We start from the raw sequence: 27,867 nt of genomic DNA, 5'->3' as shown, positions 1-27,867 counted from the left end.
ATGGCCATAATGTTTCCCAGAAGAGGTGGCACGCTCAATAACCTCCTCCCCGCACTGGCGTTTGCTACTGTATCAGTCATGGAGCGAATCCGACCTAATCGTTTTTGTCCGACTTCGTTTCCCCCAATCTTGCCAACAAAACGCACCCTCTGAACCCAGTCATCACACGCGCTTACATTCATGATCTAATGTCTCTTACACTAAGGCCTCGCGCGACCCATGTAACGCGGGTACAGGCAGCACTCGCGGACAGTGTAGCGGTCGAGGAACCACGCGAGCAGGCGCTCGACGCCGAGTCCGTAGCCGCCGTGCTCGCAAGTGCCGTACTTGCGCTGGTCGGTGAACCAGTAGTATGGCTCGTGCGGGATGCCCTCGCGCTTGTACCCAGCCATGAGCTCGTCATAGTCCGAGATACGCATCGAGCCACCGACGACCTCGCCGACGTTCGGCATGAGCACATCGACCGACTCAGTGTAGTCCTCGTCGCCCGCAATCTGCTTCATGTAGAACGACTTGAGGTGCTTGGGGAAGTTGATGAGCATGATGGGCCGGTTGATCTGGTCCGTCATCTTGCGCTCAGCCGCCTCAGCAATGTCGTCTCCGACCTCGTGGTCAGTTCCGTCCTCCTTCTTGATCCCGTGCTCGTTGAGGTACTTGATCGCGTCGCGGTAGTCGAGGCGCATGAAGGGCGTCTGGGGAGGCACGAAGCCGGGGTTGAGCTGCTTGAGGATCTCGGACGCGACCGGGTCCTGAAGGAGCTTGTCCACGACCGACGTGATGATGTGCTCAAGGTGGTCGAGCAGGTCCTTGAAGTCGATGAACGCGAGCTCGGCCTCGAAGTGGGTGTATTCGGACAAGTGGCGGCGCGTCAACGACTTCTCCGCGCGGAACGACTCCTGGATGCAGTACACGTTGCCGAGCGAGGGGAGCACAGTCTCCAGGTAGAGCTGCGAGGACTGGGTAAGGTACGCCGGAGCGCCGTAGTAGTCGAAGGAGAAGAGGGTCGAACCACCCTCGACGGAGGTCTGCACCATGCAAGGCGGCGTCACCTCGGTGAACTCGATCTCGTCCAACGCCTCACGGAACGCGCGGAGGAGACGGGCGCGGAAGCGCATCACAGCCGTGGCGGTCTCGCCACGGAGCTCGAGGTGACGCAGGTCGGCGCGGGTGGATGGGTCGGCATCGGCCTGGATGCGGCCCTCGAAAGCGTCATCACCAGCAGGTGCGCGCCCGATAATCTTCCACCAGTCGACAACGACCTCGATGCCCTGCGGCGCGTTCTGGCCCTCCTTGACCTTCTGGACGGTACCCGTGATCTCGATGGTCGACTCAATTGTGAGGTCCAGCGCGTCGACCGTCTTGATGCAGTCGCCGGCGAGGACAAGCTGCACGAGGGGTCCAGAGGCGTCACGGAGCACAACGAAAGAGTTGGTCTTCTGCTTGCGCAAGCGGTGCACCCAGCCCTGGAGACGGACACGCTTGTCAGTGTGGTCGGGGAGGCCCTTGGCCCTAGCCTGCAGGTCAGCGTGTTGCTCAACAATGTTTCGAATTGAGTAGAGTGAGTGTGAGACAACGGTTTGACTTGAATTATGGCGCCGATAACTGCGAAAGCGTTGTTCGACTCAAACTCGAACATCGCACTCAGACATCGGACGACGCCGTCCTGTCTCACACACAATTGATGCCATTCAGCGGCTCGACCGCAATTGGCACAATTCAGAGCAAGGACCTAGCACGCTAAAGCCGCGGCGCCGCGTGCTCCAGCCCGTGCACCAAAAGTGCGATGCGCCACGACCCGCCCGTCAAAACCTCTCGACTCACCAGGGTGGCAGTGGGCTTGCTGGAGTCCTCCACGAGCTTGACCTTGGAAGCCTCGGCACGGAGTGCGTTGTGGCGGGCCTCGGTCTCGGCGGCCTCCTTGGCGAGGCGCTCGCCGTCCGCGGCAGCCTTGGCGGCCTTCTTGCGCTGCGCGTCGATGCCCTTGGCGAGCTTCTTCTTGCCGGCACCAGAGAGCTCGACCCACTCGGTCTTGTTGTCCTCGGTCACCTTGGCGGTGAGGATCTGGCAGACGCTGAGGGGCTCCTTGTCGGCGGTGAGGTTGAGGGAGAGGTAGGCGGCGACGGGGGTTGCGAAGGGGCTGTCCTGGGTGCCCTTTGCAGCCGTGTCGGAGCCCTTCTTTTCGTCCACGTAAAGCGTGGGGAGTTGGGATGCCATGTTGATGATGGTTGGAGTGAAGTTGAAGACTGAGATGCCAATCTTGCAACCTTACTTCCTTATTTTGTAGAGATTGAGACTTGAGCTGCTCGCCAGGCCAGTACGAGTCAACTTGAGATCAACTGTAATCAATTTCGACTCAACCCCACGGGGTATTTTCCCCCACGTCATTACTTTGACACGTGGTCCGACAAAGAAGTACGGTGGAGTGGAGGTGGGTATGACCGAGTGGCGCATGGCGCACGGTAATTTGTGCTTTTGTTCCTGATGCTGTAATCAGTTAGATACGAGAAATACGCATGCTCTAATTAATAATCTGCATCTGCATCTCCGTCTCCTTGTTGTTCGCATCAACTCTTGTCTCCTTCCTCTCTCACAATGCCTGCCTACGGCACGACCAGCGTTGCCTTTGCCGCAGGTCCCACCATTGTCTCCACATTCCTCTCCCACTGTGTTACTTGGCCAACAAGGCGTAGACCCCGGAATGCTAAATCTTCCTCGGTTTCCCCAACAAGCCTCGAGACGCTCCCCGGCAACCAGCTGCGCTACGAGGAGGGCCTCAATGTCATCCGCCGCTTCCTCGACTTTGCAAGCCGCCACGGTGTCGAGGAAGTCCAGGGCTTCACTGCGCAGCCGGTGCCCGTTCCGCGTGAGCCTTGTCGGGCCCCGGCCACTGGCGGCCGGGGTGTTTCGTGAACCGACTGACACAAACAGGATGGGTGCGGCGCAAGGTAGTCACCATCCCCGAATCCTTGATCGCAGATGCAGCAGACATCCTCACGCGCCACCTCGAGTCGTACGGCCCCGACGGAAAGGGACTGAAGCTTGTCGGCGGCGGCAAGTGGTGGCAGGTTCGCGGGCGGGTGCTAGAGGGCGAGTGGATCGAGGTATGTCTGGGGTTATGCACGGGCTCACCGAAGATGCGCAAGGACTATGAGAAACGCAAGGAGGTGAAGCGCATGAAGCGCAAAAGCTGGATAGGTTCATTCCGGGGCCGCTCGGGAGCGGTCAAGGATGACAGCGGAGGAGAGGTCGTCGGGGACCGCGTCATCCTCTACATCCACGGAGGTGCATTCTTCTTCTCCTCGCTGGACATGCACAGATACCAGATCCAGCGGCATGCACGCAAAGCGGGTGCTCGCGCTTTTGTGCCAAACTACCGCCTCAGTCCTCAATATCCTTTCGTGAGCCCATGTTTCTGGAGCCCCCTGCTGATTCGCACAGCCCTGCGGCCTCCAAGATTCGATTGCTGCGTACTTGTATCTCATCGACCCGCCCCCGGGACATCACATGCCAATCGCGCCCGAGAACATCATCTTCATGGGAGACTCGGCCGGCGGCGGCATGTGTTTGTCGCTGCTGGTCGTGATCCGCGAGATGGGTCTTCCCATGCCTGCGGCTGCCAGTCTCATGTCGCCATGGGTTGATCTGACCCACTCTATGCCAAGTATCATGGAATGGGACGGTGGAGACTACATTCCTAGCGTCGGGTGAGGTGTTTGCTGAGACAGAGCTCACACTAGCTTCCATTACAAGCCCAGCGAAGTCTGGCCACCGATTCCTGGAGATGGGATAAAGGTTGAGCTGGACGGCAAGGATGTTACTGTCGACGACCAGATCCAGCTCTACTGGTGAGCTCGTGAGCTTTGCGTGTGGTGCTGACATTAGTCCAAACACACTCATCACCCACCCACTTGTCTCTCCCATAAACAATGGATCTCTTGGTGGCCTGTGTCCTCTATACATCTCAGTAGGTGGCGCCGAGCTCCTACGCGACGAAATCATCTACGTGGCGCACAAGGCCTCCCACCCCACGCTCTACCCGCCGTCGGAGGCGACCCTCGCCGAGTACCCCAACGAGGCCGCCCTCGTGGACAAGTACCCGCCAACCTATGTCGAGATGCAAGTGTTCGAGGGTGCATGTCACGTTGCTACCACACTCGCGTGGACGCGCAGTGCCAAGCAAATCTTTAGAGGGACAGCAAAGTGAGCTTGTTCGGTTTACCTCTGCTAACATACAGCTTCAACATTTGGGCGTTCAAGGACGCAGCGCAGAGCCGCGGCTCGCGAGCCATGCCGTCGAGGGCAAATAGCGCGCCCGACTCAGCACAGGAGATGGGCCTCTCAATGAGCTCTCTGGGCACGACCGTAGCCCCGCCAGAGCCCTCACGACATAGTAGCACTGCATCGGAACCTATCTGGGCAGTTTGGAAGCGGAAGCGCTCGGTGGACGTGTCGATTCTTAATGGTGGGAAGGACACACAGACTTCACCACTCTCTGAACGCGCTCCAGGGCCATTGGCGAGCGAACCCACATCTCTTCCCATGTCGCGAGGCAATTCGGGCTCTGAAACGGACTTGGAGGAGGGGCCGCCGACCTCGAGCGATGAAGAGCCCACAACGCCAACTGGTGTACACTTCCAGCACACCCAGCATCCTGTTCGAGAGCACATCCGGGTCCGGGGCTTGCGGCCAGCATGGGTGGACAGTCACTTAGTGGCGGAGCGTGTGAGCATACACGGACGCATCACGCCGATGGAGCAGGACGGCATCCCGGCACTCGACCCAACATTACGGCCTCACATCGGGCGGGTCACGAGTGCAGGACCGATCCAGACGTGGATCAACAAGCGGGCCGTCTGGGACAAGAAGTACGCCAAAGAGTTGAAGAAGTATCGCGACCTGCGGGCGGCCGACCGCGAGGAGGCCGAGAAGCAGGGTTTCCTGACCCGCGATCTTGCTGGCGATCGCCCGCCACTGGCCGCGCTGGCCGGCCTCGCGAACCCCGACCTCGCCAAGCGGGTAGGCAAGAGCGTCGACGCACCGACGCATCGCGAGTCCAAGGCCATAGCTCTATGGGCCCACCTCGCCGAGAAACCTGATGTCGACGCCGTCAACCGCGAGCGGAAGAGTGGTGAGGAGGACAGCGCGACCATGGAGAAGCGGAGCGAGGCGGGTCGCAGTCCTGCGCAGCGCGCTAGTGTCGCGCTATCTCGCCGGTCTGTCGACCTTGGACGGCGGAGTGTTGACAAGGAGCGCAGGAGCTCGGACATGGGCCGCGGAAGCGTCGACGGGTGGGCAAGCGGTGATGGTCACAAGATTGTCGACGGACGGAGTGGGGAGAACGGACGGCGCCTGTCAATCGAGCTCAACAGTGCCGGACAGCGTGAGTCTATGGATGGTAGGGCCGGGGACGGGCATGCGCCAGAGGCGGTGGCTGAAGATAAGGAGGAGACGGTCAAGGAACAGCCGACCAGCACTCTCGACGTCAAGCCGGACAAAGATCTCGAAACCAAGCTCCAGCGCCTGGCCGTCTAGCTGCGCAGCCGGAGAACCGCAGACGCCTCAACATACATGTATTCATACTGGGGATCGTGCTTGGGTACTGTTTGACCTGAATCATGGTGTACATGCACACAAGGATGTATCTAGGATTACATGCATACTTGGCCGTATGTAGGCTCCCACAGTTGTTGGGCGCAAGTTGGGAACAAGAACAGCATTCCAGGCAACAACTGCATGGGACATGGATGTGTCAGGAGTCGCGTGGCGGAACAGCAATACACGAGGCAGTCAATGTGAGCGAGAGTGAGAACAAGAGTGATGGCAAGAGTAATGATACATACAGTACAGGCCTGTTCAGTCAATGCTAATCTAGTAGTTGTTTTCTATTTGCGACACGGATCAGGTGGAGCTTTTACTCGTACGCGGGTGGTGCGTCTGGGATTGTCGCTGCCGGCGTCGTCGCTTCCGGTGTGTTGCCACCTGGCGTGGTCATCGGCGTGGTCATTCCCGGCGTGGTCATTCCCGGCGTGGTCATTCCCGGCGTGGTCATTCCCGGCGTGGTCATTCCCGGCGTGGTCATTCCCGGCGTGGTCGGCGTGGTATCTCCCCGCGCGTTCCCGACGTGCGAACCCATCGAGCTCACAGTGTTGGCACTCGTGCCTATGGCCGGCGTGCTCGTTCCCGAATTCGCCCCGCTGTACACCATCTCCCTCCCCTTCCTCTCACTAGCCGGCTCGACCCCCGCATCTTCGAGATCCACACCGCGCATACGCGCCTCGAGCGCCTGCAGACTGAGCCCACACGCACAGTCCGCCCACTTATTCTTGACGTCGTCCGTCACGAACCGATACTCGCAGTCGGGGCAGATCCCGTTCTCGTTCCCGACCCTCTTTGGGGGATGGTCGTGCCGGACATGGGGCACTGAGGATGTACAGAGGCGGCATAGTTGTTCTGCGGCCGGCGTGGAGCAGACTTTGCATGCTTCCGAGGAGAAGCTGTGTGAGCCGTATGAGGGAAGATCGACAACGTCGGGAATGAAGGCGCAGGAAGGGATCGTCACTGGCTTGTCGACTTTGAGGAGGCGGAGGTGGCCCTGTGCCGGTGTAGGAAGGCTGTTGCCAGAGACGTCCTCGCCGTATACCGAGTAGAAGACTTCCAGGAGGATTGCGTGGGATGTCGACATGGGGGTTTGGACGCTGGTGTCAGCTTGGGCCAAGGTCGGAGTGCGGGAAACGCGCAGTGGAGATGAACGACTACTCACAGAGGCAGAGTCGATGGCCGGCCCGTCTCGTCGGTCGGCAAGCGCGCGCTCCCAATCAGCGAGAGCCCGCCCTCGTCCTTTCCGCCCGCCTCTGTTCCGCGCCAGATTGCCGGAGTGCCCTGCGTCGGGCGCTGTGGTGGTGGCTTGATACCCTTCTCCCACAACGGGAAGGTTGTGTTGGAAATACGCGGCTTGGTAGTAGCCGCGTCGTCACGCGGTGACATTGTCGCGACCCGTTGCACCATCGAGACGCGGGCGTAGTAGATGGTCGTCTTGGGGTCTGGGTGGGACATGTTGAGCATGATGTTCATGAGGGCGCAGACTGTCCACTGGGCGTTAGCGCTGCTCTAGCAGCCAACCGCTGAACTCTCAGACTCGACTCACAACTTGGGACAGGTAGCGGACCTCGAACGCGCCGAGGCCGTCGACATCGCCGCGCCGCCTCTCATCGAGCGTCGAAACACCATTACTCGGGTCGGGATTGTACAGTAGCGTGATGGAGCGGTTGGTCTTGACCGTCCCAGTCAACCACTTGACTTCGGCCTCGTCGGCCGCTGCGCTGGATGGATCGCTCCACGACACGAGCATCTGTGAGAGTATCTCATGTGTTCCTGGTGCGTTAAACCCATCTCCAACCTCGACTGGCGTCCCGCTCCCGCTCGATCCCCGGCTCTCTGGCAGAACGGCAGAGCGCTGGCGCACAGGCGAGCGTCCGCGTTTCGGCGTCCCCGAAGGCGTGTTGGCCAATGACGAGCCTGGCGAGGGCGTCTTGCGCGTCTTGCCAGCGAGACCCTCGACCTCTGCGTGGATCGTAGTATTAATCGATCCGGTCGGGTGAACATCATACGGCGCAAGTGACCATGGAACCACAATGGTAAAGCTGAATCTTTTGGTCAGCGCGGCATTCCATCAAAACATACCGAGTGACACCCTCCTCGAGAATAATAGCGCCTTTAACCTCGAGCGTTCGCTCAAACAATACATCCTCCTCCCACCCCCTCTCGTCGCCCATGTGTAGCCGGCTGACATTACGCAGGGTGACGCGTACGGCACGACACCTCCGCCGACCAGTACCGCGTGGCAAGTCGATCTCGACTTCGCCATGCAATTCCCTCCCGCGGGTATCGATATCGGCCAGCGTAGAGACCGAGCCGTGATCGGCATCCGGGGCGGGACGGGTCATGAACACGCCGCCGTAACTGGGAACGTTGATGTAGATCCGTGGTCCGCGGCGTGATGGCGACGACGTGCGCGAACCCGCCCGGCTCTGGTTGCGCAGGAAGCCGAACATTGCGTTGAGTGGGGGGGAGTGGGAGGGAGTGAGATGAAGATGGAATAGTAAAAGTCGGCTGGAGATCAATATCTCATGTCTAATAATCCGAGTGGTCATGTGGTTCGATTCGAGTCATTGCCTGGTTGTATCGAGGCACGGTGTGGTTCTATCCCCGTGACGGGTTCTCGGCCGTCATCCAAAATCCAGTATTGGATTTCATGGTTTCCTTATGTCGGGCTCATCTCGCCCGAATGCACTGGCTCGACGCCATGACCGCGGCGGCGATACGCGGTAGGTTATCGATACGAGCGCCCACCATGTCGGGTCGGATGTTGGAAGGAACGATGCCAACTCGCCAGGCGGGTAATCTGCTCATCACGCATTCGGGCCGCTTCGGTACCTCACACCCTCTTCCCTCTCCCGGATGCATACCGCACGGCAGTGCTTGGAATGGCACAGACCTTGTCAATACTTTCGACTCGAGCGACGCGACGATTGTAGCGCAGTTGACTGCTGACTGCCGACTGATATATCTATTGCTATGCATACGTACGTATCCTCGAGTGGAATGTCGCACCGGACACCGGATAACTGTGCTATTTCCGAAACTGCGCTGGTGGGACCTTGTTTGGTTCTCTTGCGCACCAGATGTTGCAAGTTGCGCCATGCATGCGCCACAGAATCTAGCCCAGTACAATACCCCTACAGTACGCCAGTAGTACGCCAGTACCCCAGCCTTGTCGTTTCTAATCTCGCATCCCTGTCAAGCAAGTCACCTCACACGAACGCACAAGCCTTGATCGTATTCAACGCTCGACGCGTAAACCCCACAGCCACAACCCAACATGAAAAGAAGCACTCTCTCCACTCACCATCCAATGACCTTTACTATCGTCGACGGCCTCAAGACCCTCCGCGCCATGCTCCCCAAGCCGCGCGCTCTGACCTTGCTCGACGTTGGCCTCGCCGTCCTCATCGCTGCACACATCCTCGCCCTCCTCTCCCCTCCGACGCCGGAATGGCGGCTGGCCCGCGCCGCCCTCGCACCCTTCATCGCTGGCTCATGGGCCTACCTCGGCTACGTCCCCATCATGCGTTCGCCGCAGGAACGTTGGGGCTCCAACTTGCTCTTGTGTCAGTCTTGGCTCCAACTTGCTCTTGTGTCAGTCTTGGCTCCAACTTGCTCTTGTGTCAGTCTTGGCTCCAACTTGCTCTTGTGTCAGTCTTGGCTCCAACTTGCTCCTGTGTCAGTCTTGAGCTCTGTCCTTGACAGAGTGACAGAGCGGCTTTGTCTTTGTCACGCCACGCCTACACCCCTCTCACAACAGGGTTCTTTGCATTCCGCATCAGAATCAAGCTGACCCAAGGCGTGGAAGCAGTACAACCGCCGGATGTATCATATCTGGGCGTGGGTCGGGCTGGGTGAAGGTGTCCTCGGTCTCCCTCCAAGTGGTCTGCAGTTGTACCGGCGTGCGGTTACCCAGCCGAGCTCAGACTCGGCACCGACACTCGGCGGCTCAACCAAGCTACGCAACGGCAAGCTACGCAACCGGCCCGGCCCGCTCGACACCACCCGGCCTGCGTCCGGCAGCTCCACGCCCATTGAGTTTAGCCCCAATGGCGCGTCGGCTGCCTCGGACTCGTCACCCCAGCTCGCGGAATCCCCATCCCCATCCCCACCTCCAACGGCGTGGTCCAACCTCATCAAGTCGGTGCTCGTGTTCACCTTGTCGGGGCTGTATCACGACATCTCCTCTGTTCTTCTTCTCCTCGACGCCCTCGGGCGCCGCGAGACCATCAACGCGCGCGACGTGCTCAGTCTCTCCCCGTTCTTCCTCGTCCAGCCCATCGCGATCGCCGCCGAAGCCTTCCTCGTACCCCGCTTTCGCGCCATAAAGCGCGCCCGCGGTATCCAACGTCATGACGAGGGACCCCTCCTCACGCTCGTGGAGCGGGCTGCGGGATTCGCGTACGTCTGGCTCTGGCTTGGTTGGTCGGCTGGTTTCTTCGTCGACGGCATGGCGCGCCTTGGTGTCTGGCCTGTTTGGGAGGCTACCCTACTGGGCTGGAATGCGTCGCTGTTCGTCCCCCTCTGGAAAGTGATAATGTAGTGCTTGCTGCTATGGCAGATTGTAGAAATACATGCATAGATTTCAAGATGAAAGATGAAAGATGAAACTCACCCAGTCCAGTGCCACTCACCGACAAACGCCGATTTTCCGTTAGGCACCTCCACTCAGGTCCAGATGTGGACATTTGTCTAGCCTCAAGTCCAACTTTGCACCCAGCGAGCACCAGTCCAGCGGTAGCGAGCTCACTCTGTCTCTCACACTCTAAAACGGCATCCCGCCAACCCCGGCACTCTACGCCAACAAACTCCCGGATTTTGTGACGGTCGCATCTGCCCGGAACCACCCTTCCGTCTTGCTCCGCCCGCATTCGAGAGATGTCGAACATGTCGACTTCGTGTGTGCGCGCGCTCTCTGCCGCGCCCCGCGCAGCCCTTAGGACCAACAGGAGGCCACGATGCTGTGAGTAGACCATACCTGGGAGTTGGACAGTATACTGATGTTCTTCTTCCTCCACCTGCTCGATGTTGCGCTGCCGAAATTTCCCGCTTCCTCCCACCTCGCAGCTCGCGCGCTCGCGACCGAGGCTCCTACGCCAACTGCCGCGACGTCTGCACCGCCACCCAAGCCGAAGGCTCCCCTCTACCCCGCCGTGCTGCCCGCTGAGCGCGGCAAGCTGAGCGGCGACGAGGCGTCCGCCTACCTTTCATCTATCCTTTCCTTGCCCGCCGGAACGTTCCCCCCCGAGCTCGCACTCCAGATCTTGACCCACAAGTCGTACCGCTTCGCGCACCGCCTCGCCCACCCCCCTCCCTATACCGAGGCTGAGATGGCACAGTCGCAGGTCTCGCACAACGCCCGGCTGGGCTTTGTTGGCCGCCGTGCACTCGCAGCCTACATGGCCATGTTTGTGCACTCGTCCATGCCGACCACGAATGCCGTGTACGCTGCCGACTTTTTGCGCGGAAAGGACATTGCGGGGAAACTCGACGCATTGCGGCACCAGAACAACCTTGGCCGTGTGGTCGGTGACCGGTGGCAGCTTGGCGAGGTGATGCGCTGGGATCAGAACGAGGTGAGTGTGCGGTGTGCCACCAGACTTTTGCGCACGGGCACGCGATTGCCGAGATGCCGACAGTATTTGCAGCAAGTTGGCTGACCCCAGACTGGCCGTGAGGGTGGATACTCAAAGGTCAAGGGCCTGACAGTCGAGGCGGTTATAGGAGGCGTGTTTACGCACCTTGGTTCGCCGGCGGCGCAGCGCGCATACCACCTGCACATTCTGCCGCTGCTGCAGGAGCAGCTGCGCGACCCCGCACTCATTGAGGCTGCCGAGCGGGTGCGCAACAGCGCACAGGGACTTGGCGGCGTCGTTTCGTAGATAACACCAGCATTGCATGTACGCCATTCTGCAGCGAGGAGGGAAGGGAAATGACGCGAGATGAGGCGAGATTGCGCAGAAGGGAGCGGGGGTTGGCCAGCTGGCGTGCGAGTTGCGCGTAGCATACTGCTCACTGCACGCTGTATGCTACACGCTTGTACTAGTGACTAGATGGGTACACACATGAAACGGGTGAAAGCCACGTGGTCTGCGCCACCTTTTCGGCGATTCGGGGAAAACCAAGAATGCACTGTAAGAGGGTTTGCCGCCCCCCTCCTGGCCCGACTCTGCCCGGGGTGAGTTGTGGCTCCGAGGCCCAATGGGGGCAACTGGATTCGACTGCTCTGGCTCTGGCTCTGGCTCCGGGTGAGCCAGTTGCTAGCTCGGCTCTGTCCTCGCTCTACTGCTCATCGCCATCTCCCACTCCCTCCTCACCACTCTCTATTCGCGGCGCCAAAAATGGCCTCCCTCACCCGCATCAACCTCGCCCCTACCGTGCGCACCCTCGCGTCCGGTGTTCCGGCTGCGCGCGCCGCATTCAACCTCCCCCCTCAGCCTGACCACCACCACGCCCCTCGCGCCGACACCCCGGCCAAGTTTGCGACCTACACTGCCAACGGCGTGTCTAACCTCCGTGTCAATGGTGCGTGTTGGCTTGGCCGGAAGAACCGGTCATCTACTCTTGACCTCGCTCGTCTCTTCAACACCGCTAACCCCAGCCAACCCAACAGGCGTGTTCAACCAGCGCCGCATCCACACCTCGTCGCGCGCGCTCGCCGGCCGCGACCAGAACGGCGTCCCCAACATGAGCGCGTACAAGACGAGCAACGAGTCGTCGAACCGCACCATCCAGTACTTTATGGTCGGCGCCATTGGTGCTCTTTCGGCTTCGGGCGCAAAGTCGATGGTCTCGGACCTTCTTTCCAACATGTCGGCGTCGGCCGACGTCCTCGCCCTCGCCAAGATTGAGGTTGAGATGGGTGCCATCCCCGAGGGTGAGTCTGAGTTTGTTGCGATGGCCAGGTGGTTCTTGGCGTTTGTGTTCGGGAAAATCCCTGCCTCCACCGCCGCCACCCCAAGATCAAAGGCGCAACTAGAATCAACTAACGCTAGGCAAGAACCTCATTGTCAAGTGGCGCGGAAAGCCCGTCTTCATCCGCCACCGCACCCCCGACGAGATTGACGAGGCGCGCTCGGTCGACGTCAAGGTGCTCCGTGACCCCGAGACGGACGAGGAGCGCACCCAGCGCCCCGAGTGGCTCGTCATGCTTGGCGTCTGCACCCACCTCGGCTGTGTCCCCATCGGCGAGGCTGGCGAGTACGGAGGCTGGTTCTGCCCCTGCCACGGCTCGCACTACGACATCTCGGGCCGTATCCGCAAGGGCCCTGCGCCGCTCAACCTCGAGATTCCCGAGTACGGCTTCAACGACGCCGAGGAGAAGATTGTCGTCGGTTAGACAAATCATGCACAACAGTATTGCCCGTAGGGTGGATGCAAAATGCCCAGCAGGGCTTGGATAGAGACTGGCTGGCTGGCTGGCTGGCTTGGGCTTGGCTTGGGCTTGCTCTTGCTCTTGCTCTACAACAACAGGATATCACATGGCAGGGTAGAGTACATTATCCAAAGCTCCATACACGCATTACGTCGCCTGTCGGCCCGGCGACGAGCCCAACAATCTTTTCCTCATCAAACGCAAGCTGTCTGATAGCAGCGGTGTCATCTGTGCGCGCCCGCGTCTCGGCGGGCGGCAGAGTGGCAGGAGGTGTGGCGAGGAAAAGTCCGCGTGCCACATGAGAAATGGCAGTGGGGTGGTGGTCGGGTTTGTTGTTGTCGCCGGGGTCGTCGTTGTCGCCGGGGTCGTCGCTCTCACCGTGTATACCGCTCCCCCTCCTACTGGGGACCTTGTGCCGTCGCCCACCCCTTCTTACTTCAACCGCATCAATCCGACCAACCCTCGCCTCCCCCTCCTCCCCAATCCCGCCCTCATCAAGGTCCCAAATAAGAACACGCCCGTCCCGACCACCACTAACACACCGACCAGCCTGTAATGCGATGGAAGCGACGCCAGCAGTCGGGGCGAGCAGAGTCTGCGCATGTGTAATAACCCCCCTTCCCCACGGCAGGGCATACACATAAACAACATTATCCTGGCCAGCCAACACGCACCATCGCCCATCACAGCCGACGCCTACAGGGCTGCGTACGCCTGCTAGAGGCGAGAGGCGGCGTGGCCATCCTGCCTCGGGAGGGGGGATGGTGGTGAATGCCTCTGTGCGGGTCACGTCGCGGCGCTCTATGTCGACTTGTAGTTCTTGTACGGCCATGGTCCAGGAAGACGGGTAAACGGGGGCGGTGTAGGTTAATGCGGCGCGGAAGTGGGCCTCGTGAATTTCACGTTCGTGGTCGCTACGTTCATCGCGCACGGGCCCATCGCCTTGCTCGTCTAGCTTACGCTGCTCGCGTGCGTGCCCGCTCCCATCGCTTTGCCTGGGTCTTCCGCAAGGGAATACAGCCAGCGACGCGGGATGGAAACTCACGTCGCTTCGCAACGAATTGAGGAGCGCAGGTTCACTCCCGGCGAGGCTGTACACGGACAACACGAATCCCTTCGTACAAGTCACCAGCGCGGGGTGGTGCATGCTGGCCAGGACGACGGGATCGTCCGCAGCCCCGCCACGGCGAGGCGGGCGAGTGCGCCGGGCCCAAACAGTCTCACGGGACCAATGCAGCCGTCCGTCAGAAAGGCGAAGGCGCACAATCGCAAACCCGCCTGACGCATATAGGATAGCAAGGCGGGCCGGGAGCGCCGCACCCTCGCGCGAGATGACCGCCTGGTCCGCCGCGATGGCAGATACATAGTCTGGCCGGTGGGGGGACGACCAGCCCGGTGGAGGGGGAATGATGCCGAGTGGTGAACCGGGTAGAGATGCGTAAACGTGTACGAGGGGGGAGGTTGGGTTGGATGCGCAGATGAAGCTTGGGAATAGGGCTAGGTGTTGGGCATGGACGTCGCCGGGGTCTTCTCTTGTTTGAGAGGCCGGCGACGGTGGAAGGGGTACGCGCGCTTCGGCGAGCACTGCTCCGTTCGACCTGGTGTCAGTGCTGGACGCGCGGCGGTGGGTGCAGTGGAACCGGGGCTAATGAGAGCCGCCATGGGGTATTCTGGTCCAAGCTTGAACGATTCTTCCGCATTCCTGCTCGCGTGCACTCTGGCACTCACCAGTTCGTGCCCAGCCGCATCATGAGCTTCCAATCCACGCCGTCGTGACGCGCCTCCGCATCCTGCCATCGCTCCTCGGGCGCCGGGGAGGGCGAGGGACTAGGCGCCGGGAACGCGCGGCTCGGAAGGCGGGCGAGAGGGCGCAGAGGGGTGCTACCTCCGCTCACACTGCGCGACACAGACACGCGATGATGAGGATGTGGATATCGCGCGAGGTAGAGGCGCTTCCAGAGCTGTGGGTCTACGGCGATTGCAGCCCAACGCCGCGAAACGCCCTGCGCGCGGGCGAGGTCAGCCGGTGCGAGATGGCCAAGGACGCGCAGGAATAGCTCGTCCAGTTCAAAGAGCGGGAGGAGACCTCTCGAAGCCCGCGCCCGTTTCGACGGATGCGCATCAGGAGACCGGGCTCGCTTCGGCATGAGAGAGAGTGATAGATGGACATGAGATGATGTATGCTGAGAAACACGACCGTTGCCATGTCACGTGATTCGCCACCGTTACCGATTGCCGTTGTTATTACTACTGATACTCGAATTCTCGATCTCCTCGCACATCATAACGCAAAGCGAGAAGGCTCAAACGATGCCGTCTTTACTCTGTTTGTGCGTATCACACTCTTGTGCGTATCACACTCCTGCGCCCTTATGTGACTCTCACGGATCGGGCGAGGGCGAAGAGGGCAGGTGAGAGCGAGAAGAACGTGTCGTGTCCTCGACACGAGCGTTGTGGTCAGGCAGCTATTTCTTTCTCACGCCACTTACTCTCTCATCCTCACACCTCACCATGGCGAGTTCCCACGAACGCCTCGAGGACCTTCAGTCGGCCAGCTCGGCGTCCGCCTCGTCTCTCGGCACGTCGGGCGAGCTCATCAGCTTGAGCGACGCTGAGAGTGCCGGTAAGCCCCACTCGCACCATTCGGGACCACCCAAGGTGTTCGATGTTGACCCCCCGCCTCCCGCTCCCGACTTTTACCACAGATTACCCGCCGCGCTGGCGTCGGCGCCCACACTCGACGAGGAGGCAGAGAAGTCGGCCGAGATGTCATTCGAAGTGTCACATGTCGAGCACGACCACCACAGCGCTCCCAACGACAGGCTCCCACGTATTTCGTCAGGGCCGGCTTCGGCCTTCCCAGAGCTGCATATGGAGATGGACGCCGAGACGCGCAGGTACATCGTGCAGCATGGCGCGCGGTCCGCCTTTGTTCCTGGTCACCGCGCCCCGCCTCCTACCCGCTCTTCATCGCATACTCCAGGACCTACACTTGTCGCTGTTGCAGGTGCCGAGTATGATTTTCCCCACGACTCGGATGCTGTTTCAGCCACCGAGTTACCTCCCATGCCGCTTCCCAGCCAGCGCCTGCCGTCGATCCAGCTCGACGCTGAGGCGCTCGCGCGTGAGCAACGGGCTTACATTATCGAGCAGGGTGTGCGCTCTGGATTCGACGTCAAATCTGCCCTTCCCATTCCCGACACCCACGTCACGAAGACCAGCCGCAGTACCTTCAACGCCCTCGAAAAAGGTGTGACGGATGCAGATGCACAGGAGGGCGAGATCGAGAAGGATGCCCCTGATGCGTGTGATGAGCCTGCTTCGGGTGACGTCGGTCACACGCTCGACGTCGGTCACACGCTCGACGTCGGTCACACGCTCGACGTCGGTCACACGCTCGACGTCGGTCACACGCTCGACGTCACGGCTGAAGAGGGACGCTATCACATGCCTTCCGCCTCAAAGCTTGATCACAGAACTGCTCCACTCACTACCACCACCAACATGAATATCGACGCGACACAGGCCCAGGCAGTCGACCACCAGCATTTCCCCTTGACCAACATCGAACCGGGTTCGACCGCTGACACGACTGAGCGCCTCGAGTCGGTTGAGGCCAAGGATGTTGTGGCCGAGCGCGCTGGAGCCAACAAGCCCGTTGTACATGTACACCCCGATGAACCCCACCAACACTTTCAGCTCACGAACATCGAGCCGGACCCGACAGCCGACATGACGTGTCGCCTCGAGTCGGTCGAGGCCAAGGTGGTCGACGGACCCCAGCCTCGCGCGGCTACAACTCACACTGCCGCTCCTCCGCACCAGCACTTTGCCCTCACCAACGTCGAGCCTGGACCTACTTCCGACACGACGCGGCGCCTCGAGTCGGTCGAGGCCAAGCAGGTCGAAGGTACAAAGGACCACAAGCCTGTCATCGTCACTCATGTTGAACGCAAGCCCGATCCTCTCGGCATGGCCGATGGCGAGGTTGAGGTTGACATGACGTGCCATCTCCAGGGCCTCGCTGTCGACCCTATCCATGCCATCACCGGCGAAGAGACTCCCAAGGCCGTCGTCCAAGCCACCAAGAACCCGATGGACAACCCGATGGACAAGGACCTCACCGTGGCCATCACCAAGACCCGTCCCGAGTCACCCAATATGTGGTGGGACGGCAACCTCCCCCGGCGCACTGGTGAGCTGTATCCATCAACATGCTGACTTCTAGCTATCGCCACACTCCTAGGATCCATCGCGTATGGAATGTACAAGGCGTCTCTCGTGTGGTGAGATGGTCAGCAACCATATTGCTGACCCCAGCCCTCAGCGCGAGGCACTCCACCTCGCTTGCGCGTGGTTTGCTGTTGCGGCTGTCAACTCGCTGCAGCCGGGCAAGAAGCTTGTCGGCGCCAAGAACTGGACCGATCTTACGCTCGACACGAGCGCAAAGGTCCTGGCTGCCGCACTACTTGCCACGCTCTTCAAGTAGGCTATAGGGGTATGGCATTGTGATATCTCAAGGCAAATGTCATGACATGTGCACTAGAGGCGGAGTCGACGGCTGGTAGTACTCATCATGTACGGTGTGTCTCTATTCACAGGCTGCATACATGACTAGTATTAGTAGAACCAGCCTGCGGAGGGGCTTGGTGGGCAAACGGAAGTAAACTATTGAACGAGTCCGCTGTTTTCCGCTGTTAATGCGTTTAATTTCCGCCAGTTGGTCTATGTAATAAAGTCTAAAGTAAATGTAATATTGAGGCGGATTAGACCGAATGACGGATCTGTCTGTCCAACAATCTCACACCCTCCCAGTCGTCCTTGTGGGCTCCGTGCTCCACTCCCTTGGCTTCCCTCGCATCTTGTTGTTCTCACAATGGCATCATCCAATCCCTCTCAACATCTTCAACAAGACATGGGCAAGCCTACCGTCACCATTGCGACTCCCACTCCGACAAAGACGTCCAGGAGCCAGTCCAGGAGTCGTCCTAACACACGCCCATCCTCTCCAGATAATGGCAATGGCAGCGCAATCTCCAAGTCCAAGACTCCCACCATGACCATTGTCATCAAGCTCGGTGCGCCTCGCTCCTCCTGACCCTCTGACTCAAAGGCACCTCGTCCATCGTCGCAGCAAAGCCCCCATATCCCCCACGTCTCCAGCTGCTCTCGAGTGTCGTCGAAACCGTTGTCAAGCTCCGCGCGCAGGGACACCGAGTCGTACTCGTGTCCTCGGGTGCTATTGGCGTCGGTCTCCGGCACATGGGACTCAAGGACCGCGGCAAGGGCCTCAGCCGCAAGCAGGCCCTCGCGGCTATTGGACAGGGCCAGCTCATCGCCCTCTGGGACAACCTCTTTGCGCAGCTCGACCAGCCCATTGCCCAGATCCTCCTCACACGAGCCGACATTAGCGACGTGAGTCGACGCACATGTTCTTCTAACCCCAGCGCACGCGCTATCTCAATGCCCAGAACACGTTCAGCGAGCTGCTCAACATGGGTGTTGTCCCAATCGTCAACGAGAACGACACTGTCTCCGTCTCGGTGAGTCGAGCTGACGGGGCCGACTGACAACCAGGAAATCAAGTTTGGTGACAACGACACCCTCTCGGCCATCTCGTCCAACATTGTCCATGCAGACTACCTCTTCCTCCTCACGGATGTCGACTGCATGTACACTGACAACCCTCGCGTTAACCCCAATGCAAAAGCGGTCCGGGTGGTCAAGGACGTCACCGAGATCCGGAAGCAGGGTTGGTCGAGTCCCCCTGAATAAACTGACACTAGTGTCGACGGCGACCCTTGGGACATCCTTGGGGACAGGTGGCATGGAGACAAAGCTCATTGCGGCCGAGCTCGCTACGGCGGCAGGCGTCACCACCGTGGTCATGAACAGCACCAAGGTAGAGGACATCTTTGGGATTATCTCCAGCGGCCCCGGCCCGAACCGCAACGCAGATGCCACGGAGCACTTGGAAACGGGTCCACTGTGCACGCGTTTCCTGCGGCACGCAAAGGCGTTGAAAGAGTGAGCTCATCACTACCTGTATTGAGCTGACAGCAGCCGCAAGTGGTGGATCGCGCACGGCCTGCACTCGGCCGGAACTGTGGTCATCGACGAGGGCGCTTACCGTGCCGTCGGCAGGCGTGAATCTGGCGGCCGTCTTCTCCCGGCTGGTGTTGTGCGCGTTGAGGGTCCCTTTGCGAGTCACCAGGCAGTTCGTATCGTCGTGCGGCGCAAGAAGCGCTTCCCCCCTCCCCCGCTCCTCACGTACCCCGAGAGCGAGGCGGTGACGCCATCCAGAATGTCGCCAGATGGTGGTCCCTCATCCATGGACATGGACTACATGGCCTCCCCCCTCGCCAAGACGGTGATCACTGCCGCAGCCGCGAGCATCGGCAGTGTCGGTAGTGTCGGCAGTGTCGGCAGCTCGCCCGACTCGGCCCCTCAGCCGGGCACCCCTCTGATCTACCCCACTCTGTCGCTGTCGTCCTCCGTTGCGTCGCTTGACCCACTCAGCCGCACCGCTCCCACCTCGCCAGCCATGCGCGCCGTCACCGACCGCCTGGCCGTGACCAGCATCACTGGCGAGCTGCAGTCTAACGACGCCGATGTCGGCGCGGCTGTTGCGTCCGCTGCTGCCGCTGTCAACGCAACCCCCGTCGAGGATGAATGGGAGGAGGTCGAGGTCGGCAAGGGCCTCGCCCAGTACAACTCGCTCGAGATTGAACGCATCAAGGGCATGAAGAGTCGGCACATTGAGCAGGTGCTCGGATACTCTGAGAGCGAGCATGTCGTCGACTCGATTGCCCTTCTCTAGGCCAGCAGACTAGATGCAGACCTAGACTGTACATTATTAGAAGGTCTAAAATGCATGTGCGATGGAGCCTCAACTCGGATCGAATGGGGATTGAATCAAGTACGAGCGAGGGTATTAGGAAAGTGAACCTAATCGAATCTGCATGCTAGGGCCTCCACCACACCTCCACCACGCGTCCGCCTTTGTCGATTGTCGATTGTCCATTCCGTCATTCCGCGTCAACAACACCAGTCATGCCCCGCGGCGCTCTCATCGTCCTCGAAGGATTAGACCGCTCTGGCAAGTCGACACAGGTCGACCGCCTCGTTGCACGCCTTAATGCCGAGGGACATCGTGCGCGCCTGCACAAATTTCCAGGTGCGTTATCTCTTCCTTCCTTGCCACAAGCCATCTCCCACATAGATGCAGCTCATGAGCTCGAACACGAGCTGACTCTAGACCGCACCACCGCCATCGGAAAGATGATCGACGCGTATCTCCGTTCTGCGACTGACCTTGACGACCGCGCGATCCACCTTCTCTTCTCGGCGAACCGGTGGGAGTGCCAGTAAGTATATGGCTATTCTACCAACTGCCAACAAACTGGTGTGGAGCTGACAGAAGCGCCGCCATAGAGAAAGACCTCGCGGACGGCATCACAGTCGTCGCAGACCGCTACGCCTTCTCCGGCATCGCCTTCTCTGCCGCCAAAGTGAGTTGACTGACGCCTTCCAGCTCACACCAGGGCCTCGACTTCACCTACTGCCTGTCCCCTGACACGGGCCTCCCCCTCCCCGACACGACGCTGTATCTCACCCTCTCTCCTGAGACAGCGGCACAGCGCGGCGCATACGGTGCCGAGCGGTACGAGAATGTGGACACGCAGAAAGCCGTCCGTGCCCAGTTCGCGAAAGTCGCGAAAGAGGTTGCGCGGCGACACGGCGACGCACGATGGGTAGAGGTCAGCGCGGAAGGGAGCGTCGAGGAGGTCGAGCGCGATATTTGGGGGGTTGTGGAGGACGTCGTGCGGCGCGTGAAGGACGAACCGGTTGGGAGGTTGTGGGAGTAGAGCGTCGCGAGAGTGCCGAGATTCATTCATCCTGTGTTCATAAACATCATGGGCTGAGCTGGGAACAGATCATCGCTGGTCTCGCGCCAGATTCCAAACCCCAGTACACTGAATGTGGCGGCCACATTCTGTGGTGCTCACTTGACCTGGTCGAACGGACGTGCACACCATTCCTGATAACCGGGTGACATTCTCCTCTAAATCCGTTTGACAAGTGTGGCGAGATAGGGAGCACACCTGATTGGATGGCGACGACTTGAACCGCACAACATTGTGATATCACGTGAGCGATAAGAAATCGGTGGTGTGATGTTCGGAATCAGAATGGGAAACCGGAATAGCTCCAGAGTCCTTCTACAAAGTACCCCAAGGCACAGCAAACCCTCGGTGAGAAGACGGTGACGACCACACCAGGGTGACGCAGCTGCAGATGCAGATGCAGATGCAGATGGACTGTCATGCACAGGTCGCGGACGGAAAGGCCGCGATAATGTGGACGCTGCGTGGCGAGCGGCGGCCGGAGCTGCCCGAGCCCAGTAATTCAGGAGGGTTGAGCCATGTGCCAAACACCGATCCACTGACCTCGGTTGTCGGGCCTGGCCGCTCTTTTCGCATGATGAACGGAGGTCGTCGAGCAGCTGCTCCAACGGCATGCTGACATAGCGGAAGAAGCGCGAGGCACGTTTCATCATAGCAAGCGAGCCAAGTCGCAAAAGCTGGATGAGGAGAGAGGTCGGAGAGGCCGGAGAGGTCGGAGAGGCCTATCGCACAAGCCCCGGGTTTACCTCCACTTTGGTGCAATCTTACAAAGCAAAGTTGCCTTTGGCCCCTGCCCACACGAGTTGGATCTTCCTCTGGCCGTATAGCCGTCTGCACCACTTGAGCATCATCATTGCTTGCATTCATCCCTCCTTCTTATCAACACACTCTCACTCTACTTGTCCTCTATCTACACTGACATCTACGCTAGCTGCCTCCATTACATAACTCAAGCTACCTAATCCACCCACGCCCTCCTCTATCTCATCAAAATGGGCCTCCTTGCCCTCGGAACCCCACTCGACTGGCCTGACACAAAGCCCCTCGCCGAGCACATTCGCAACCATGGCATCACCCAGTTCCTCAACACCTGGAAGCGCTGGAAGGGCCGCTCCGGCGAGGGCCTCCTTTGGGGTGATGAGGTAAATTCCTCGTGTGAGACAACGCTGACCCCACCAGATCGAGTACCTCGTTGCCTCTATGGACACCACCGAAAACAAGGCCTACTTGAGCTTGCGCCAGTCTGAGATTCTCGAGAAGCTCCAGAACGCGACCGTCGACCCCGAGCTCGAAAAGGTCAAGCCTGAATCATGGTACGTCGGCCTCGGCGACTGAGTACAGTTGCGGGCGAGCACGTGCTGACCTTTGCGCAGCCGAGAAATGCCGACCTTCCACCCCGAGTATGGACGTTTCATGATCGAGTCCACTCCCGGCTACCCGTACACGGGACAGCTGAGCGACCTCGTCAACGTTGAGTGTGACATGCGCTTCAGGCGCAAGATTATTCGCTCGCACCTCCTTCCCAACGAGCTCCCGATCACTTTGACCAGCTGGCCCCGTCTCGGCGTCGAGAACGCGCTCTTCACTGACCCCCCTTCCTACCCCGACCCCGAGCACACCTCGAGCAAGAGCCAGTATGTTGGCCAGCTCATTACCAACCCGCACGCGCGCTTCCCGTGAGTGGCACCTGGCTGTGCTTCTGATTCGTGTGTGGCTGACGGCAGCACTCTCACAGCCAACATTCGTCAGCGGCGAGGGTCGCTCGTCGACATCCGTCTGCCACTCTTCATCGACGAGCACACGCAGCTGCCCGAGGGATCCAAGGTTCCGCTCTCGAAGACTAACCCAAGTGAGTACAAGGCACGTGCCCATGTACATCCAGGACGTGCGCGCGAACCGATCTGACAGCCCAGAGGTTCCTGCCAAGCCCCTGCCGGGTACGCCGTACATCCACATGGACGCCATGGGCTTCGGCATGGGCTGCTGCTGCCTGCAAATCACCTTCCAGGCGTGGGACGTCGGAGAGGCGCGCACGGTATATGACGCGCTGGTGCCCGTCGCGCCGATTATGGTGAGTCGAGGCACACCAGCACTCGTATGCTAACAGCAGCTTGCACTCACGGCTGGAGCACCAGCGTTCCGTGGACGGCTGGCTGATGTCGATGCGCGCTGGAACGTTATTGCGGCTGCGGTCGACGACCGCACGGAGGAGGAGCGCGGGCTCAAGGTGAGCTCGGGATACGGGATCAAAGCTAACACTAGCCGCTCAAGGAGTCCAAGTACCGTGTCCCCAAGTCGCGCTACGACTCTGTCAGCCTGTACATTGCCAACGATGAGCGCAACAAGCCCGAGTACTCTGATATCTCGGCGCCGATCAACGAGGGCGTGCGCCAGCGGCTGCTGAACGCCGGGTTGGACGACAAGATGGCGTCGCACATTGGCCACCTGTTTATCCGCGACCCGCTCGTTCAGTTCTCGGAGACGATCGACCAGAACGACGAGGAGAGCATGGACCACTTTGAGAACATTCAGTCGACGAACTGGCAGACGGTGCGGTTCAAGCCGCCTCCGGTCAACTCGGACATTGGATGGCGCGTCGAGTTCCGCCCCATGGAGATCCAGATGACCGACTTTGAAAACGCGGCGTTCTCGATCTTCATCGTGCTCCTCACCCGCGCGATCATCAGCTTCAAGCTCAACTTCTACATGCCCATCTCGCAGGTTGACGAGAACATGCAGCGCGCACAGGAGCGCAACGCTGCGCGTTCCCAATCCTTCTTCTTCCGCAGGCACGTCTTCCCCGACGACCTGTCGACGTACGACCTCGACTCGCGGCCTGTCAGTCCGCCCAGCGAGCCGATCAACGGCAGCCTGCACGAGGAGAACGGCTTTAGCAACGGACACTCGCACACGAACGGCTTTGCGAACGGACACGGCGCACGTACGCCCAAGCACCTCCGCAGCCCCAACCACCTCCGCACAGCCAGCAGCTTCAGCTCGTGCGCGTCCCTGCTGGAGGAGGAGGCCGACGAGGGACCCGAAGTCATCGCAATGAGTCTTGACGAGGTCATCAACGGCCGCGAGGGCTTCCCGGGTCTCCTTGGTGTCGTCAACGCCTATCTCAACAGCATCAACACGGACATTGCCACCAAATGCAGGATCCGCACGTACCTCGACCTCATCAAGATGCGTGCAAAGGGCGAGCTTGTCACTCCCGCCACTTGGATCCGCAACTTCTTCACTGCACACCCAGAGTACAAGGGCGACTCAATGGTCACGGACGGCATGCAAGCCGACCTTGTTGCTGCTGTCGACGCCATTGAGAAGGGCACACTGGCCGCGCCGGAGCTGCTCGGCAAGGACTATATCGGCTCGGGCCAGGAGTGCTTTTAAGCAGCCGTGGCGGCACTAGAATTACCACGCTGCTGTCCGTCTTGCGATCTGGCCATGTACAATTAATGTAGTTTTGGGTGTGATGCTATTCTTCATGCACGCAAGTAGACTTGTGTAGCACAACCGTCATCGCTCGTACTGAGCTGTAGCACTCCATGCGGTGAAGCAGTCCGTCTTCCCGCTCTGCCTCGTATTGCGTATAGGCCCATCTATCCCAGCGTCCACCTCCTGCACTCCTTCTTGCAACTTTCATCGTCCGCCATCCTCGGATACGCCAGGGGACGCGCAACACATTAGAAATCAGTATCCACCCAGCCGCTACACTCAATGAATGGAATTGCAGCTGCAGTCAGATCAAAATCACCATTCCCAGCCACTACCCTCTATCATATACATGTGTTACAAGTCCTCGAGTGCCGAGATGTAGAGCACTGACGTCAGTTCAAGTCACCGCTTAAACTATGTTGCCTGCCAGTTCTGCACACTCACCGTTGTTGCCGCGCAGGAACGTGTCGCCGTATTTTGCCGTCAGGCGGCCGTGGGCGTACTCCTCCGTGTCCTCGAGGGCGACGTTCATGTATCCGTCGAGGCAGGAGAGGGTGCCTGGTGTTAGCGGGTCACGCGAGGCATATGTCTCGGGAAGAACGAGCCAAAGTACACTCACCATGGTAGTCGATGCCGCTGGCGATGCGGACCTTGACCTTCTTGCCAACAATGTTCTTGAGAAAGTCGGATGGAGAGCCAAACGTACCCTCTGGGGGTGGGGAGGAGTCCATCGTGCGAGATGAAGTGCGCGTCGATAAGATGACGAGTACAGTCTAGTGTCGGATGGGGTGGAGGAAGGTGGTTGTTGCTTCAAGGTAGTCTAGTTGCTGGTAGTTGATATCACCACGTGGTGGCATGACACGGGATTTTTTGAAGTTGGGTGAAAGTCAGATGGGGGGTAACAAGCTCAAGATCCCAAGCCAAGATCGGCACTCTGTCTTAATCAGCAACTCTCAACATTCAAAATGGCCTTCCGGGCACGCGTCAACCCCGCCTCCTTGCGGCGCCGTGTCCGCGCGCCAACAATCCCGCGTCCACCGCTGGGGCGCCCCCCACTACCACTGTCGACGCCAGCAGCAGCGGGCCCTGGACCCGCGACGCTCCTATCACGCGGCCTCTACACCACGCCTCCGCGCACTAGTTTGCGCTCCTTCCTGGGCTTTAGAGAGCCCACGGATGCGGACCACGTCGTCGAGGCAGCAACGAAGCGCGACACCGACCTCGTAACCAAGTGGCAGCAGTACATCAACACACTAGATCTCTCTTCCTCCCGCCGGCTCACGGCTGACGAGACGATCGTCGTCCTGCAGGCGACCGAAGCACTCCGCACCACTCGTGGCGTGTTACAAAGTGCGCTATCTAAAATGGCGGCGGAGTGTTACACGACTCTGCCCAACCATGAGCGAACGCCTGAGCTCGACAAAACCGCCGTGCTCGTCCTCGCCGCGCGACATTCTGACATGGCTCTCAACATCGCATCGGGAAACCCAGAGGCCATGGGTCGCGAGGAGTGGGATGCGCTCACCCGCGTGCGCCGGTTCGGCGACTATGTCGACCGACTATTCGACATTGTGCCCCCCGACGATCACTCATTCTACGTGCTGCTCGAGCAGGCGAGCAAATCGGATCACATCGCTCGTGTCGAAGCGGTTATGGCAAATCTCGGCGTGAAAGCGGGGCCATGGACCGAGGTTGGGTTGGCGCGGGCGTACACTGAAGTTGGCCTCAACGACAAGGCCGAGGCACTTGTCACGTCTTGGCCCCAAGAAGACGTGGTTGATGATGAGCTCAGGCAAGCCCGTTGGCGTGTGCGCGTCGCCGTCGCCGTGAACCGCGCAGACGCGGAGACTGTGCGCATGCTTTCCAAGCGCGAGAACGCACTTGACGACGTCCCCGCAGACGCCCTCGCCTTCCTCGTACTTGACGGGCTCCCCGTCGCTCCATCCGTTCCCGACATCCTTGCTGGCTTCAGCCACACCGCCGACCTATGTGGGTACCTGCTTCCACCTGACGCGTGGGACCAGGTGCTCCTCACTCTCCTTGAACGCGACACGAGCCTTGACATCGTGTGGAACGTCAACAGCCAGCGGTACAGCGCGCCAGGTGGGGCGCTTGCTGCCGAACTGATCCATCGGTTGACGGCGAAGAGCCCACCACTCTTCAACGAGGCGCTCCAGGTGTACACGGACGCCACCACGATCGAGGATGCCCCGACCATGCACATTGACGTGTTCTACGACCTGCTCCTTGCTGCGATTACCGTTGAGCCCACGGACGAGGTGCGCGAGGCTGTTCTTTCCCACATCCTCATCGACATGAGTATGGTCAGGCAGCGTCTCGGCGCACGGTTTGCACACAAACTGGTCCGGAAGATGTGGAACCGCTTCGCGGTCGACCACCCCGACGCGTGCGGCATGTATGACGCTGTGCTCTCGGTCTCGCACCCTCTCTCCAGAGAACAGTGGGAGCAACTCCTGTTGGACTTTGTCCAGCTGTCATTCCCAAACTCGGCTGTGCCGACACCAGAGCTCCTTGTGCGAATGATCGGCGACATGCGAGCAGCGGGCTTTTCCCCCGGCTCGCAGGTTCTCACCAAGCTCCTCTGGGCGTACGCGGACATGGCCAAGTTGGTCAGCAAGTACGAGACGCGTGGCGCCGCTGGCGTTCACAGGGAGCTCCTCGCGGCGACGCGCGATGTGCAAGCACTTCTGAACCTCGACGCTGGCCTCGAAGTCAACCTGCGCCTCCTCACAGCGCTCATGTGTGCGCTGCAGGCCTGCGGCGCGTATGACGACGCGTTCAACGTGTGGGCCGAGATTGTGCGGATGCACAAGAGCTTCCCGGCCGACGAGATGGGCGCCGCCGTCGCGGTCATGCTCGACGCGTGCGGGCATGCCGAGCGCGTCGATCGCGGACTCAAAGTGTGGGCGTGGGCAAGCCGACGCGGGTTCGCCAACAACGAGAAGGACTGGGAGGCATACATCGAGATGCTGGCGCGTAACAACCGGTTCCATGAGGCAGTCGATGCCGTCGCCGAGATGAAGGCCGAGATGGAGCCCAATTATGAGATCGCGGTGACGCCAATGACGTTTGCGCGGGGGACACCGCACTTCAAGGCTGTGCGGCGACGCCTTGCCGACCTGTTTCCGGAATGGCATAACCGACTGTTCGACGACTTTGTCACCCGATAGACGATATAGCATACCCTCATACCTTGCATAGATATGTATTTATACAGCACTGCTGTGATACAGAATCCTGGTGCCTCGGTATTGTCTGTTAAAAGTATGGCTGTTAGAATGTGGGGTAATATTTACGCTATTTGTTTGTATTTTGTACTCGCCTGGCATGTTACCCCCTCTCCCCCTCTCCCTGGCCTTTCCCCTCTTCCCCTTCCCCGCCAGTTGAATCACCTGACCTCTCAACTCCCACTCTTCTCACACGTAAACATCACACCATAACCACCCACAACCACCATACAACATCCATCCATCAACTCACAACCACATCCCATCCCCATCTCATTCACCCATCTCCCCCTCTCAC

The 27,867-nt window shown here is 59.8% G+C and overlaps 13 protein-coding genes across 13 annotated transcripts; 9 read left to right on the top strand and 4 right to left on the bottom strand.

The window, feature by feature from the left end:
* Positions 1 to 200: 200 nt before the first annotated feature.
* Positions 201 to 2,214, bottom strand: DED81 (uncharacterized protein; the record flags this gene model as incomplete). The annotated part of the gene is made up of 2 exons (XM_060599695.1): positions 201 to 1,514; positions 1,822 to 2,214. 2 exons carry the CDS (start codon positions 2,212 to 2,214, stop codon positions 201 to 203), a joined length of 1,707 nt encoding a protein of 568 aa, XP_060456363.1.
* Positions 2,215 to 2,592: 378 nt separating this feature from the next.
* On the top strand, positions 2,593 to 5,532 carry CcaverHIS019_0311670 (uncharacterized protein; the record flags this gene model as incomplete). Its single annotated transcript, XM_060599694.1, has 9 exons — positions 2,593 to 2,863; positions 2,929 to 3,101; positions 3,135 to 3,398; positions 3,439 to 3,704; positions 3,738 to 3,845; positions 3,883 to 4,200; positions 4,236 to 5,329; positions 5,370 to 5,380; positions 5,443 to 5,532. 9 exons carry the CDS (start codon positions 2,593 to 2,595, stop codon positions 5,530 to 5,532), a joined length of 2,595 nt encoding a protein of 864 aa, XP_060456362.1.
* A 379-nt stretch (positions 5,533 to 5,911) lies between these two features.
* Positions 5,912 to 8,051, bottom strand: CcaverHIS019_0311660 (uncharacterized protein; the record flags this gene model as incomplete). Its single annotated transcript, XM_060599693.1, has 4 exons — positions 5,912 to 6,695; positions 6,761 to 7,089; positions 7,145 to 7,646; positions 7,681 to 8,051. The coding sequence occupies 4 exons, from the start codon at positions 8,049 to 8,051 to the stop codon at positions 5,912 to 5,914; spliced, it is 1,986 nt and encodes a 661-aa protein (XP_060456361.1).
* An 860-nt stretch (positions 8,052 to 8,911) lies between these two features.
* Positions 8,912 to 10,144, top strand: CcaverHIS019_0311650 (uncharacterized protein; the record flags this gene model as incomplete). The annotated part of the gene is made up of 2 exons (XM_060599692.1): positions 8,912 to 9,115; positions 9,401 to 10,144. The coding sequence occupies 2 exons, from the start codon at positions 8,912 to 8,914 to the stop codon at positions 10,142 to 10,144; spliced, it is 948 nt and encodes a 315-aa protein (XP_060456360.1).
* Positions 10,145 to 10,488: 344 nt separating this feature from the next.
* CcaverHIS019_0311640 (uncharacterized protein) lies at positions 10,489 to 11,483 on the top strand (the record flags this gene model as incomplete). The annotated part of the gene is made up of 3 exons (XM_060599691.1): positions 10,489 to 10,564; positions 10,669 to 11,177; positions 11,268 to 11,483. The coding sequence occupies 3 exons, from the start codon at positions 10,489 to 10,491 to the stop codon at positions 11,481 to 11,483; spliced, it is 801 nt and encodes a 266-aa protein (XP_060456359.1).
* A 459-nt stretch (positions 11,484 to 11,942) lies between these two features.
* On the top strand, positions 11,943 to 12,940 carry RIP1 (uncharacterized protein; the record flags this gene model as incomplete). Its single annotated transcript, XM_060599690.1, has 3 exons — positions 11,943 to 12,126; positions 12,203 to 12,478; positions 12,597 to 12,940. The coding sequence occupies 3 exons, from the start codon at positions 11,943 to 11,945 to the stop codon at positions 12,938 to 12,940; spliced, it is 804 nt and encodes a 267-aa protein (XP_060456358.1).
* Positions 12,941 to 13,100: 160 nt separating this feature from the next.
* CcaverHIS019_0311620 (uncharacterized protein) lies at positions 13,101 to 15,123 on the bottom strand (the record flags this gene model as incomplete). Its single annotated transcript, XM_060599688.1, has 3 exons — positions 13,101 to 13,181; positions 14,022 to 14,574; positions 14,705 to 15,123. 3 exons carry the CDS (start codon positions 15,121 to 15,123, stop codon positions 13,101 to 13,103), a joined length of 1,053 nt encoding a protein of 350 aa, XP_060456357.1.
* Positions 15,124 to 15,487: 364 nt separating this feature from the next.
* Positions 15,488 to 17,465, top strand: CcaverHIS019_0311610 (uncharacterized protein; the record flags this gene model as incomplete). The annotated part of the gene is made up of 3 exons (XM_060599687.1): positions 15,488 to 17,171; positions 17,205 to 17,262; positions 17,297 to 17,465. The coding sequence occupies 3 exons, from the start codon at positions 15,488 to 15,490 to the stop codon at positions 17,463 to 17,465; spliced, it is 1,911 nt and encodes a 636-aa protein (XP_060456356.1).
* Positions 17,466 to 17,852: 387 nt separating this feature from the next.
* On the top strand, positions 17,853 to 19,796 carry PRO1 (uncharacterized protein; the record flags this gene model as incomplete). Its single annotated transcript, XM_060599686.1, has 6 exons — positions 17,853 to 18,054; positions 18,090 to 18,391; positions 18,424 to 18,519; positions 18,554 to 18,728; positions 18,763 to 19,003; positions 19,040 to 19,796. The coding sequence occupies 6 exons, from the start codon at positions 17,853 to 17,855 to the stop codon at positions 19,794 to 19,796; spliced, it is 1,773 nt and encodes a 590-aa protein (XP_060456355.1).
* A 233-nt stretch (positions 19,797 to 20,029) lies between these two features.
* On the top strand, positions 20,030 to 20,844 carry CDC8 (uncharacterized protein; the record flags this gene model as incomplete). The annotated part of the gene is made up of 4 exons (XM_060599685.1): positions 20,030 to 20,153; positions 20,235 to 20,343; positions 20,400 to 20,487; positions 20,521 to 20,844. The coding sequence occupies 4 exons, from the start codon at positions 20,030 to 20,032 to the stop codon at positions 20,842 to 20,844; spliced, it is 645 nt and encodes a 214-aa protein (XP_060456354.1).
* Positions 20,845 to 21,875: 1,031 nt separating this feature from the next.
* Positions 21,876 to 24,276, top strand: GSH1 (uncharacterized protein; the record flags this gene model as incomplete). Its single annotated transcript, XM_060599684.1, has 7 exons — positions 21,876 to 22,025; positions 22,063 to 22,196; positions 22,257 to 22,559; positions 22,608 to 22,732; positions 22,797 to 22,954; positions 22,994 to 23,110; positions 23,146 to 24,276. 7 exons carry the CDS (start codon positions 21,876 to 21,878, stop codon positions 24,274 to 24,276), a joined length of 2,118 nt encoding a protein of 705 aa, XP_060456353.1.
* Positions 24,277 to 24,675: 399 nt separating this feature from the next.
* Positions 24,676 to 25,052, bottom strand: LSM6 (uncharacterized protein; the record flags this gene model as incomplete). The annotated part of the gene is made up of 3 exons (XM_060599683.1): positions 24,676 to 24,707; positions 24,766 to 24,879; positions 24,941 to 25,052. The coding sequence occupies 3 exons, from the start codon at positions 25,050 to 25,052 to the stop codon at positions 24,676 to 24,678; spliced, it is 258 nt and encodes an 85-aa protein (XP_060456352.1).
* A 234-nt stretch (positions 25,053 to 25,286) lies between these two features.
* Positions 25,287 to 27,512, top strand: CcaverHIS019_0311560 (uncharacterized protein; the record flags this gene model as incomplete). Its single annotated transcript, XM_060599682.1, has 1 exon — positions 25,287 to 27,512. The coding sequence occupies one exon, from the start codon at positions 25,287 to 25,289 to the stop codon at positions 27,510 to 27,512; it is 2,226 nt and encodes a 741-aa protein (XP_060456351.1).
* Between the last annotated feature and the right edge of the window lie 355 nt (positions 27,513 to 27,867).

The sequence above is a fragment of the Cutaneotrichosporon cavernicola genome (assembly GCF_030864355.1).
Source record: "Cutaneotrichosporon cavernicola HIS019 DNA, chromosome: 3".
Lineage (NCBI taxonomy): Eukaryota > Fungi > Basidiomycota > Tremellomycetes > Trichosporonales > Trichosporonaceae > Cutaneotrichosporon > Cutaneotrichosporon cavernicola.
Note: the sequence above shows the minus strand (reverse complement) of the source record. Positions and strands in the feature narration are given on the sequence as shown.